The following is a 13,209-nucleotide window of genomic DNA, read 5'->3' as shown; positions in this document are numbered from 1 at the left end:
TCATCGACGGCCTAAAATTTTGTGGGCAGAGCTAAAAGTTTTAGTTAGCCAAAATTATTCAACGGAATATCAAAAACGAGGAATATGTATAAGGAACTTGAATTCGTCAGTATATTCACGGTATATTTATGAGGGTCGGCGGTATATTTTAACGATAAATACGCGGTCGCACTAACAACGTAGGAAAAAATTTGGTCGCGAATTAATGTGAATTAAATGGAATAAAAAGGCTGCGGAGCAAGAGGAAAACCAGTAAATACGGAAAAACGTACATGGGCTCGACACCAGACGCCAGACGCATTTCTGAAAAGTACCTTAATCCACTGCGAATTCCATCCCAACACACGCGCACACACCCATACAGGCACACGCACCTTCGTACGTCGTCGTCCCCCATCGCCCCCCATTCGCCCATCGTCGACCATCAGCCATCGATGAAATAACATACATAACGTATACCGAAAATACATAAGGCAAAACGGGGCATATCGGGCAACGGAGTGATAGTGTTACACGCACAGCAGAAAGCAGATATAGCAGCCAGAAACAGCAGCAGGTGAACTGATAAGCGGACACAAAGCAAAGCCAAATCATGTCAGATATCATGAATATCGACAGCATTATCTCGCGTCTGCTGGAGGGTAAGTGGTGTGCTGAAGTCCTCGCTACTTAGTCGTGCTGGATGATGATTTACATATATCCCTTCCTTCGTTCTCCCTCACTATAGTGCGCGGAGCACGTCCGGGTAAAAATGTACAGCTGTCGGAGAGCGAGATCCGCAGTTTGTGCCTGAAGTCGCGCGAGATATTCCTGTCACAGCCCATTCTGCTGGAGCTGGAGGCACCGCTGAAGATCTGCGGCGATATACACGGACAGTACTACGATCTTTTGCGTCTGTTTGAGTACGGTGGCTTCCCGCCGGAGTCCAACTATCTGTTTCTGGGTGACTATGTGGACCGTGGAAAGCAGTCCCTGGAGACGATATGCCTCCTATTGGCATATAAGATAAAATATTCGGAGAACTTTTTCTTGCTGCGCGGCAATCACGAGTGCGCCAGCATCAACCGCATCTACGGGTGAGCCCCAGACCGACCAGCGCAATAGCATTCGCAATATCGAAGGCATAACTCAATCTAATTGATGACAGGTTTTACGACGAATGCAAGCGGCGTTACACCATCAAGCTGTGGAAAACTTTCACAGACTGCTTCAACTGCCTGCCCGTGGCGGCCATTGTCGATGAGAAGATCTTCTGCTGTCACGGCGGCCTCAGTCCGGACCTGTCCTCGATGGAGCAAATCCGCCGCATTATGCGGCCCACAGATGTGCCCGATCAGGGCCTATTGTGCGATCTGTTGTGGTCCGACCCAGACAAGGATACCATGGGCTGGGGCGAAAATGATCGCGGCGTGAGCTTCACATTTGGAGCGGAGGTAAGTTTTGAATCGTCTATGAGTATCAACCATGAGATGCGATGCTAACGAATGTCCCTGTTCCCTTAGGTCGTGGGTAAATTTCTACAGAAGCACGAGTTCGACCTGATCTGTCGTGCCCATCAGGTGGTGGAGGATGGCTACGAGTTCTTTGCCAAGCGCCAGCTGGTCACGCTTTTCTCGGCGCCCAATTATTGCGGGGAATTCGACAATGCGGGTGAGTTGATTGACAACTGACGCGAGTGTGCACGCTGGACTTCAGTCCGGAGATAATCTTATCTGAATTATTGTCTTGTTTGTCTTGGGGAGAGTAAACGGGGAGGAAACGCGTCCCACAAGGTTATCGCTGATCCCAGAGATACGCACAGCTGGCGCAGCGTCGCCAAGTGAAAGCTGAATACTGAAATCTGAACACCCGCCTCGATTTTCATGCACCAACTGCGCATTTGATTCCATGCCTTTAAAAGGAATTGATCATATTTCTGTGCGTCTGTTATTACAGGTGCAATGATGTCCGTTGACGACACTCTGATGTGCTCCTTCCAGATATTGAAACCCGCCGATAAGCGACGCTTTGTGTATCCCAATTTCGGTAGTTCGGGCCGTCCCCTGACACCGCCTCGCGGTGCCAACAATAAAAACAAGAAAAAATAAGCAGCCACGCACAGCACGAGCACACTGCACAACAGAGACGGCCACACAGCCCCCACTGCAGGGGGGGAAACGGAAGGGCAGAACGAGTCCAGAACCTGGAAGCGCAAAGAGTTTGTTTTTATCGAATATATAGATGTGTAATCGAATCGAATCGTGAGCAACGTTATATGGGGTATATGAATCTATACAAATTAGCCTATTTTTCATTTGAAAAACAAAAAAAAACGAATCGAAACTAAATTTAAACCACAAATCGAGAGACACTTTAGTTCAAACTAATGGTAGTGTAAGACACTGCATAAGCAAGGAAGGAGGAATGAATATTTGTATCTCCTATAATGTATTAATTGTGTTATAGTTTTTTTCGCAAAAGCAAAAGCAAAACCCACACACAAACACACACATATGCATAGCACACGGTACACACAGTACAGTAGGTACACAGAGTGCACGCACCAGTTGTATTTTATTTCGCATTTCATATCTCGCAAAGAATTTTCCTTTTAGGCTTTTTTCTACTATCCTTCACTATTGTGTTTTTTTTTTATTACTTGTTTTTATCTAGCAAAAAATGTATGGGAATATGCTTTTAAAATGTGTGTGCGAGGGCTAATTACATATTACATATGTACTCGAAAGCACGAATCTATCTATTTTTGTAATATTGTCTTAGCAAAACTCTACAGCAAATACTACATGTTTACTTAGTTTTAAAAAAGTGAGGAAGCAATTTTTTTAGTTGCAATTCTAAATAAGTTTCAATTGTTTACACCAAAAATATTAAAATAAACAAGACATTGTGTATATTTTTTTTAAAACTATTTGCGTTAACCAACACACACCCTAAATCAATTGATGAATTTTACATGTTATCCCAAGCCCACATTCAAAATTTCAAGAGAAAAAAATCCAAAACACCAAAAAAAATATATATATCAAAAAGGCTTCTTGAAGCACTGTTAGTTAAGGCGCATACTTTTGAGCGGCACTGTGTGCCCTCTGCTGATGTCAGCGACGCGGCAGATAATGTTACTCTCTATCCCCCCCTCTAACCCTCTGTCCCTGTAACTCGACTGCGATGGGAAAACAAGCAAATTTAATGCATACAAAAAATTCACAAAAATAATATAAACAAATATTTTTAAGCCGCAGCGCAGCAGGCACACACACACACACACACAGAACACTTTGTCATATAAGCTTATATATATATATATACTTATATACTTATATACTAGTATTTGTATACTTTTGTGCATTTGTATTACGATTACAGTCGGAACATTCTAGTGCTGAAAATCCGGCACCCAACCACACATTCAAGTATTAAGCCCAGGCGATGTAGGCGAACATGACGCAGATTACCTCCCAGCCCCAAAATGGTTTCGTTTGTAAAATCCCCCGCCCCGACAACCAACCAGCAACAATCGCGTTACCCAAAGCGAATCCTTGTCTAAATCACACTCTAGTACTCGTACTCTGTTCAATGTTGTAAGTGAATTCCACGTATATTTACACTCATACATACATATATGTATGTACTCGTAATATCAAGATCAAGAAGTATGACATCGGCTGTTTTCGCAAAAAGACAAGACATAAGAAATCTATAACGTAATATCGTAAATTTATTTCAAAAGGGAAATTGGAAAAGACAAAACGAATGAGTATGAAAAAACATAAAATGCATTAAAAAAAAAACCAAAAAAAAAATTAAAAGAAAAAAAACGAAAAAAAAAGAACTCAATGACGAAGCACTTGTAACAAAATAGCACTGTTTTATTAAAAAGAAAAATGAAATACATACTAGCAATAAAAAAAAGCAAACAAGATATTGTGGTTTTAATTGGATCCAAAGATTAGCGGAAAAATAATTGTTTATTTGAAACCTACGAGTTTATTACTTTTTTATTTTTGTAGAAAGTGCAATCCATACTGAACCTATTTATAGATTATTTTCGTGTCGAAATTTCGAACTAAAAGGGAGTACTTTCTTTAGCCTGGTTTTCCAAGTGCTGAGCTATTGTTTATAGATTGATAGATATAGATAGATGGTTGTTCAGTTCCAGACATATTTCCGCCCAATTTATCTACTTTTAAATTTAATTTCAAAATGAAATTAAAAGTGAGCACTTTCTTTTTCTTAAGCGTGGTTTACCAAAATTAAATATTTTCCGTATAGGTAGAAGTATGGAAATACAATTAAAGTTTGCTTTATGTTATTCGTTATAATATTACTTAAACTTTCTAAGAAAAGACTTGATTTTAGGGTACTAGTCACAAAAACTATTTCAATCTTAATTGATTTTTAATACCAAACATTTACTAATTTATATATTATTTATTATATTATATATATATTAATTATATCTCAGGGCGCAGCTCCGCCCCAGAGGTGCACACGTGGCCCCCGATCCCCTGCCCTGCTTTTCGTCCGCCTGCAGCCGCAACTGCAGCATCTTTTGGCGCAGGGCGTAGGGTGTGGCTGTTGAGGTGTTCAAGTGCTGCTGCCTATTGGCCTCGTTGGCACGGTTCTTGTGCCACTTGTCCGCGTTGGTGTTGGTCCGCTGGAGTTTGTCGTAGGCCTGCTGCAGTCGCAGCTCATCCTGACGTACATCGCTGAAGCATTGTTGGGCGTTCATCAGTCGAAACTTTTGGAGTGCCTGCAGCTGCTGCAACTCGTCGTTGTCGCTGGAGAGCTGTGCTGGGGGCTGAGGTGAAGGCGATGACGCTGCCGAGTTGCCACTTTGAACCTGACCCTGACCTTGGCTACGGCTTGGCTGGCGACTGGCGACGCATGCGCTCTGCTCATAGACACGTCGATTGTCCGTGTACTGGGGGGAGCTGCTAGTGCTGCTGCTGGTGTTGCTGTCGACACCTCCTGTTCGCTCCCAACCCCACCGCAGAACCTTGGCCCGGCTCTGCTGGCGTTGCTGGGAGGAGCTGCAGCTGCAGCTGGAGCAATGACTCACCAAAGTGGCCGTGGAGTTGCGGCGACTGAAGTCGTTGCTCAGCCCGGTGCTGGAGTGGCCCAGGCCCAGTCCTGGCGCACTCGACCTGATGCTCGGCCTCCTCACAAACTGCGTGGGTCTTGTACTCTGTCTGGATGAAGACGTCATCGACATTAGATCGCCAGGTGGACACTGGTGTTGTGTCTGCTGTAGGGGAGGCTGCGGCTGCACTATTGATAATCTCATCGCACTGCCAGCTCCAAAGTTCCCGCGGCAGTAGCAGCGATGCATTAGGCTTGGGTTCGGGTTGGGTTTTGTAATACCTCTCTGATGGTAAATGGTGTGTGGCTCTGCTCCACTCTCCACTCGGATTGCGTGCTCACAGAATGTTAAGAGACGACTGCCGCCGTGGCCAACCGGTTTCCACACATGTGCCTGATGGGTGCCCAAAAACTCGGCACTTTATCACCAATCATCAGGCCACATACATACTTACCGTTAGCCGGCTAACACACACAGACACCCACGCATCATTTGTTTATATTTGAACAACAATTGCGACTGTTTCCATAGACACATGCCCCGATGTTCTTGGGCCGTTTGTTTTTTTTTTTTGGCCAAAACGCACTTGGTACTAGACACAAAAGAAATTTCTGGCCAAACCAAAGACTTAAGCAACAAACTTGATTTTTCTATCAATCAACAGTAGTTGGCTTAAGTTATCTAACAGCCCTTTGGGGATCTTCTAAATCTGTTAGTGCTATAAACATTTTGGGAAAACAAAAAGCGTTGCAGGACATCCTCAAGTTTAAGCATTTGCATAATGTTATTATTATTATAATAAAGCGTTCTTGATCTTCGGCCATAGATTGATCTTTTGTGCTTAGGCTTTTGATAATGTTAACAGAGATTAATCTATCCATAGCACCGAAATTTCGTCTCAGATGCTTACAGATTATACATTTTCAACCACTCAAAATTGATTTCGTAAGGAACCAGCGACTAAAAACTGATTAAAGTTAAAGATTAGATCGATACAACACATAGATGTTCATATCTCATGAAAATATTAGTAAGAGCTCTCAATTTCAAAACAATTCCCTCATAATATGCACGAGTTTTGGTACCAATAAAATTAAATAAAATAAAATTGTATAGGGGAATATTGTTCTCAATATTCCAATCCAATAACTTACCCAATCCGCACTTAATTACTAGATGTTCCTCATATGCAGGAGTTTTCAGGGGACAATGAAATATTTTAGTTACAAATATGTAGCATAAATATGAACTTCGAACCTTTGTAAGTGTTTTATTTTAATATTGGTCTCGTTATTCCCACCCCTATATTATTCGACTTCGTCCATCTATTTCAACATCAACAAACAGTAAAAGGGGACATTTAAATGTAGATCAAGAGTTCCAACTTGCATTTCCCAATTCCCTCAAACCAATATTCCACCACAAGTAATCAACATTTCTGCTAGTGACTTATGCACTCACATATTGCCCCAATAAAAACCCGTACGAGTACGAGTACGAGTAGCTGTGAACGAATGCTATGAGTGGTAGAACATACACTAAAAGCAATAAGGTGACTGAATTAAGGCAACCGATTCAACTTCCTGCAAGACAATGAACCAGAAACCGCTGGCTGGATCCCAAAACAAAAACGCCCCACTTATTGAATAAGACAACAAGCGAGTCGCAGTTATCATGGATCCCGAGCTTACTACCGTCTCGGACATGGCTAAAAAACCCTCAATTAGGGTTTACAACCGTTGCCCCATTAAAGGCATGTAAAGTTCAATGAACCAAATCGAAAATGAAAATGAAAGGGCAATACAGGGTTGTTTGGGTTCACTTCTGACTCGTTCCCATTGGATCTGCTTATGCATTGGCCCGGGGGCTAGGACTGGAAGTGGAACTGGGACTTGAGCTAGTGCTGGAGATGGCGGTGCCTATGGCCAGTGGTTACATTGCCAAATGCGACCAGGCGGAAAGCAAAAGTTGTCCGCATGCGCTTTTTTGGGGTGGTCACACGATTCTCTCTTTCACACACATGCTTTTTGGGCCAAAGCTCTGTCGACTGGATGAGCTTCATCGATTTTGCTGGAAGCTTTTTCAATTTGGTGGCCTCTGCTCTGCTCGTCGCGTCTGCGCTGTCGTCGCCGTCGCTGCCGGCTCAAGCTTGGTATAAAAACTCGAGCGCTCGACGCATCCCGAGTACACACCACAGTGATAAGTCGCGGCGAGAACCACCAGCTGGAAACGGATTGGGAATAGGACTTGGCATCGGAATCGGAATTGGAATCGGAATCGGAGGGTCTCGAGTCGGAGTAGTGCGTGTGCGTGTGTGTGGAGTTTTGTGTGTGCGCGTGTGTGTGTGGCTGTGAATCAAAAAGTTACACTTAAGAAATAGATCTCCCTCTCTCCACTCGTACATCCGATTTCGTATACAAAAAACATGTTCCGAGTGTCGGCAACAGCTTCATTACTGCTGCTAATCGTTGCGGTTGCGCAGGAATTAATTGTAACGGCTACGCAAGATTTGCGTAAGTATCAACCCCCAACCTTTTCCCATTCCCCCACTACCATCGGAGCATCGGCAGCGAGAGTCAAAAGTGCAAACTAATATTGTTTCCACCTTTGATTATTGTTTTACTGTTTTTGCCATTTGCTCTTTGCTATTTGCGCACTTTGTCCAACGCCCCGAGAGGCATATGTTTATGGTTAAAACGTGATAGATATTGTTTATTAGCTAGTTAATTTCGTTTTGGGCGCTTGGCCCGCGACACTTGGAGGTCACCCTCCGTATAATGTTCTCTAATGACAGGCCTGACATGACAAGGGAGGGGGCATGCAAATCGAGACAGGTGTGTGTGTGTGTGTGTGTGTGGTGCAGACTATTGTGCAGGTTATGCAATTGTGGCGGTGGCTGTTTCAATTTACAAACAGGTTGACAGCGACGCGACGGGTTTCGGGCAGACAGTCCACTGATCCACATCCAGTCCAGTCCAGTCCAGTCCTACACTTCCGCTTCGGCGCGTAAAGTGACAGAAAAAATGTGTCACCTTAAGAGAAGGCAAGAGAAGGACACACACACACAGATGTAATCGATCCGATCCGATATCGATGGAGTGTAAATTAATTTCAGCATTCCATTGATGATTAATGGAAACTGTTGCCATAGGTCATGCGTCTGCTTTTGTCTGCCTCTCAATTCACAATCAAAAAATTTATTCATGATAAATTGCCGATCGCCGTGCGCTTCAACTTGACATTGAGCCACTAAAATATGCTAGCTCAGCTTCTTTAGAGAGACATTTGTGTTTTCTGTTTCTGTTTTCTATTTTGTTTACGCTCGGGCTCAAACTCGTTTTTGTGGCCAACGAACTCTGGCCAAGTGGACGGGCGCTACAGCTGTAGCTGGCCCAATTGCAGGCGGCAGGCAGGCTCTGGGACTTCCGCAAACCACAAGATTCCAATTTCAATGTCATGACCAACTGATTTGGGTATCTTTTTTTGTTTCTGTTTTGTTTCCACACAGCCGAAGGCTTCCCCAAATGTAAGCGAGATGCAAACTTCGACAAGTGTCTGGTGGATGCTGTCAATAAGGCCATAGTGTTGCTGAAAGATGGTTCGTATAGATGCTCACACAATGGGATGACGTGCTAAAAGGTATATAACAATATTTAAACCGTTGGCAGGCAATAAAGAATTCGGCATACCGCCCCTGGAGCCGCTTTCCGTGAAGAAACTTGTTATAGATGCCGGCAATGCGCCAATAAATCTACGTCAGGCCTTGAAGAACGTGAAGGTGCACGACATGATCTCCACCAGCAAGATCCTGCGCTATAGGTAAAATCCAGGTAGATCCATGTGGATAGAACTCCTAATGGAATGGACTCTCTTGCAGAACCGATCTGGACAAGCATTTGATTATCTGTGAAAGCCGAACGGATCGCATCGAGATGATCGGCGAATACGAGATGTCTGGTCGCATCCTGCTCCTACCCATCACCGGCCATGGAAAGGCGAATGTAACACTGGTCAACACCAAAATCGAGCACCGTCTGATAGGCGAGCCCTTCGAAAAGGATGGCGTCAAGTACATGCGCCTCAAGGATTATCGCGTTAGCTTTGATCCGAAGCGTGTATACGTGAACTTTGAGAATCTCTTCAACGACAAGACCCTCTCCGATGGCATGAATCGCTTTCTGAACGAGAACTGGGACACAGTTTTCAACGAGCTAAAACCGGGCTATGCCAAGAGCTTTGGCCTGATATTCCGCGAGTTGTCAAACAAACTGTTTGAGAAGGTACCCTTCGATACTATATTCTTAAGTTAATGGTGATTTTTGAGCATCTAATTTATGTTACTATTTAGTCAATAAAGGATTTTATAACATTTAATATAATACTATATCTCTGAGGGTGGATTTTGAATTCAAATATAACGATATGTAATCGTTATCGGCTTATCGGTCATTTTCAAGAGTTCCCATAATGATGTACATTTCGGTAGGGAACAGAATTTCGTTGAATTTTTGCTTAAACCTTATTTTATAAGCAATCCAATAAATGGAACTCTTTAATGTTGACCAATCTTGTTGAAAATTTATTCATCTATCTGATTAAAGAATGTGTTCATGGCTAAGGTTCTTAGCTAGCTAGTAATATTAAACCGAATATCAAATTCAACGAAAATTTGTTCCGTTCATGGTCAGAAAGCATTAACCCATTACCGACCAGAGGGTATTGAAATACTCCACAAACATTATGAATCTTAAAGAATTTTAGCGCAGTTAAAGTGAACGATTTTTGGTTTTTTGTAAGTAATGAGGAAGGATACATTGTATATACAAGAAGAAGTATTATTATCAAGTTTTTCACTTGTTTAAATAAAGGCGGGCTAAATTCGTTTTTTCATCGGTATATTTTGAAAAAGAGACGGTATATGGTTACACCGCAAGTTTTATCGAAAAGTCTGTTTATTGGTGTTGGTGTTGTTTATTGTTGTTTTTTTTTGTTTAAAACAATCCGTAGGCATATTTGCAAGAAAAGCATTTTCGCCTACGAACGACTATCGCTGGCTGCCTGCATGGCGGAGAAAGCTATGACCATGGATGGCACAGTGTCGGCAGACAAGTATCAGAAACTAGCCAGCGAATACTCAAAGGTAAGAATCGGCCCGCAGCAGCAACAGTTTACGCCCATTAACGGCTGGCGTTAATCTAATTTAATCCACACATCCGCACGCACAGCTGCGTGCCCAGGCCACTGTGCTGAAAAAGGCGGTGCTGGAAGAGCAGGCCAAGGAGGGTGGCCTCAGGGAGCAGCTGCAGCAGTATGCCACATCCCTGCGCCGCACCGAACAGGAGGTAGACTCGTTGGGCTTCCGGAACAAGCAGCTGGAGTCTCGGGTCTCGCAACTGCAACAAGAAATCTCAGTGCACGAGCAGCAGAGGAAGAAAAAGGACAAGGAGCCCGCTTCAAGGCGGGGACTGCTAGGTGGCACCAAACTGGATGTTGGCGACGCCGCCTCTGCCGAGACATCGCACGAAGCTAATGCCGCCCAAGAGACCCTCCTATTCGAAGAGCTGCAAAAGAAAATCATGGAAAATGCTCAGCTGACGTCATTGGTAAGTGATACGGGGAAAACAAAAGGCTCCTCCTCTAACTTACCGACAAACATCCACCCACCCACAGATTGACGACAAGCAGCGTGACTTGTTGCTTCACACGGAGCGTATAGCGACGCTCTCACAGAAACTGGAGAAGCGCATTGGTGACCAAAACGAGCTTGAGAAACGTTTGCGAAAAGAAATCGAAACATTGCAGCACAGAAACAGCGAACTGGAGACCAAACTGGTGGATGCGGCCAGCATGGTAAGTATTGTACCTCATTCTTTAAGCCTTTACCTCATCCTTCACTTGACAGCTTGGCAGCGAGGACGCTTTGAGTGCCACCGGCAGTGACAACACTCCATTGCACAACCTTCAGCAAAATAACTCCAACCATGTCGTGCAGCTCACATCCGAGGATCGCATTGCAATGCTGGAAAAGGAAGCGGCACACTGGCGCGCCCAATACGAGGTGGCCAAGCTGCAACAGAACTTTAATTCGAATCCAATCAAGGATCTCAGCATTTGCAGCTGCAGCACGGCCGCGGCGGGCATTACCGTCAAGCCAAGCGAACTGGAGGCCAGAGGCAGTCAACGAGCGCGTGACTCCATGCAGGAGCCGCCGGAACCGCCCTCGAAAGAGCAGTTGATTTATAGCGTGTTCAGCAAAAAGTTCGAAGATCTGCTGCGGCTAAAGGTACATGCCGAATCGAGACTGCGATCCTTCGAACTGGAGGTGCAGCATTTACAAAACTGCCTGGAGAACGCCACCCATGAGCTGAAGGCCAAGGATGAGCAGCTGGCCAGCCTGGGTGGCGCCCTGCAAATGATGGAAGAGGAACTGGTAGGTTGCCCCCCCAAGCCTTTATTTATTCCCAAGCCTAACAATCGGGATCTCTCCTTGCAGACCACAACGCGCATTAACTATGAGGAGCAGATTAGCGTTCTCACCGAACAAGTGATTAGTCTCAGCGACCAGTTGGCTGCCTGCAAATGAATCGAGGGGGCTCGAGCTCCTGGCGTGCCGCTTTCCTGTATATTATTGTAAAAACTAACCCAGGCCCAGCCTGTCTGCGTTATTATGCAATATCCTACCCCTGGCCCCCTCTTGTTTGATAACTGAACATATATATATATGTATTAAATAATTCACTAACGTTTAACAGTACCATTACATTTTAACTGAGAAGGAGGAGCCGCAAGAGCAGCCCTGCTCGGCCAACGGATTGGCCACCATGCGAAAACCCGCTCGTATCAGCTCGCTGTGATAGTCCACGGTCGAGCCAGTGCAGTACTCCAGCGATACGGTATCAATCACCACCTTGGCCTTTTCCTCGCCAAACTGCAGGTCGTCCTCGTTCATTTTTGAGTCCAGATCGAACTTGTATTGGAATCCCGAGCAGCCGCCACCCTCGACGGTTATGCGCAGGAACGAGCCATCGATGCAGATCTCACGCAAACGTTTCAAGCAGCTCTCACTGACCTGTATCTTCTGTTCGGGATTGGCCGAAGCGACATGCCGGCTTGCAACCGGCGACTGCAGTAGAATTCTGCCAAAAAAAAATTATATTGAAATTTTTTAACGAATTTTTTGTGGAAATTACCTTTGCAGCCCCGGCTTTATCAACTGCCTCAATAGGAACGACATTTTTCAGCCGAGTCGAAAATTATTTCAAAATTTTTATTTACTATCTCGTAATCCAAAACAATGAAGGCCCAGCTGTTCGATGCGATGAATTTTTCTGCAGTAGGCGATAGATATTCGATACATTCTATCAATAGTATCGATATACTCGCTAAGTGTTTGCGATATTTTCTTATGTCAAATTTATCGGTATATAATGGTATATTTTATAAATTTCATCTATTAAATTACATTTTAAAATGTATATTTAAGAACAAAGGATTTAGAAACTTCCATACGCGGGTCTTTCGAATTTTTGCTATCTCAAATCGTACTGCCGTCCATCATTCATTCCAAGGCAGTGCATTTAAATCGTTTTCGCTCATTCATTTTCAAACCATTTCTATTTGGCGCTCAAGTTTAGTGGGACTTGCTCTCTTTTTTTGCGATTTGCTATATATTTTGTGATGGGCTATCCTCTGTTGGTGGAGGGATTTTTTCACGCCACAATGTCCCTTACATTACTTAAATTGCCCCTGTTTTCTGTTGACCTTTTTTTCAAACCTTGTTGTAGCTAAATTCAATAAAAAGGAGTACTTAAGTAAGTAATTAATCTTGTAGAAAATGTATTTATGAATGGCATAAAATTATGTGGGCAGAGCTAAAAGCTTTAGTTAGTCAGCATCATTCAACGGAATATCAAACTTAAGCAATAGGAACGATTTTTTCTTACGTTCTCCTAAATCAATAAAAACAAGTATTTGATATAAAACCAAAATTATGTGGGCAGCTCTGAGGGTTCAATATAACTAGTAATATTCGACGGAATATGAAAAACGAGGAATATGTATAATATAACTTGAATTCGTCAGTATATTTACGATATATTTTTCAAATGAGACGATATATTTCGGTATAT

The 13,209-nt window shown here is 43.7% G+C and overlaps 5 protein-coding genes across 5 annotated transcripts; 3 read left to right on the top strand and 2 right to left on the bottom strand.

Annotated features, from left to right (window-relative positions):
- The first annotated feature begins 116 nt into the window (after positions 1-116).
- Positions 117-2,905, top strand: Pp1alpha-96A (Protein phosphatase 1alpha at 96A). Its single transcript, XM_002137591.4, has 5 exons — positions 117-641; positions 728-1,076; positions 1,148-1,433; positions 1,503-1,650; positions 1,936-2,905. Exons 1-5 carry the CDS (start codon positions 593-595, stop codon positions 2,085-2,087), a joined length of 984 nt encoding a protein of 327 aa, XP_002137627.1. The 5' UTR covers positions 117-592; the 3' UTR covers positions 2,088-2,905.
- A 1,384-nt stretch (positions 2,906-4,289) lies between these two features.
- On the bottom strand, positions 4,290-5,643 carry LOC4802141 (uncharacterized). The gene has a single exon (XM_001359083.4). It carries the CDS (start codon positions 5,327-5,329, stop codon positions 4,448-4,450), a length of 882 nt encoding a protein of 293 aa, XP_001359120.4. The 5' UTR covers positions 5,330-5,643; the 3' UTR covers positions 4,290-4,447.
- Positions 5,644-7,250: 1,607 nt separating this feature from the next.
- Jhbp12 (Juvenile hormone binding protein 12) lies at positions 7,251-9,473 on the top strand. The gene is made up of 4 exons (XM_001359082.4): positions 7,251-7,593; positions 8,589-8,678; positions 8,749-8,899; positions 8,958-9,473. The coding sequence occupies exons 1-4, from the start codon at positions 7,506-7,508 to the stop codon at positions 9,388-9,390; spliced, it is 762 nt and encodes a 253-aa protein (XP_001359119.3). The 5' UTR covers positions 7,251-7,505; the 3' UTR covers positions 9,391-9,473.
- A 548-nt stretch (positions 9,474-10,021) lies between these two features.
- Positions 10,022-11,769, top strand: LOC4802139 (protein phosphatase 1 regulatory subunit 21). The gene is made up of 5 exons (XM_001359081.4): positions 10,022-10,220; positions 10,306-10,683; positions 10,751-10,930; positions 10,983-11,510; positions 11,574-11,769. The coding sequence occupies exons 1-5, from the start codon at positions 10,143-10,145 to the stop codon at positions 11,661-11,663; spliced, it is 1,254 nt and encodes a 417-aa protein (XP_001359118.2). The 5' UTR covers positions 10,022-10,142; the 3' UTR covers positions 11,664-11,769.
- A 13-nt stretch (positions 11,770-11,782) lies between these two features.
- On the bottom strand, positions 11,783-12,416 carry LOC4802138 (iron-sulfur cluster assembly 2 homolog, mitochondrial). Its single transcript, XM_001359080.4, has 2 exons — positions 12,271-12,416; positions 11,783-12,216 (listed from the first exon to the last, which is right to left on the bottom strand). The coding sequence occupies exons 1-2, from the start codon at positions 12,312-12,314 to the stop codon at positions 11,838-11,840; spliced, it is 423 nt and encodes a 140-aa protein (XP_001359117.2). The 5' UTR covers positions 12,315-12,416; the 3' UTR covers positions 11,783-11,837.
- Between the last annotated feature and the right edge of the window lie 793 nt (positions 12,417-13,209).

Source organism: Drosophila pseudoobscura, chromosome 2, assembly GCF_009870125.1.
Source record: "Drosophila pseudoobscura strain MV-25-SWS-2005 chromosome 2, UCI_Dpse_MV25, whole genome shotgun sequence".
In the NCBI taxonomy this organism is placed as follows: Eukaryota; Metazoa; Arthropoda; class Insecta; order Diptera; family Drosophilidae; genus Drosophila; species Drosophila pseudoobscura.
This window is presented reverse-complemented; position numbering and strand designations above follow the sequence as displayed.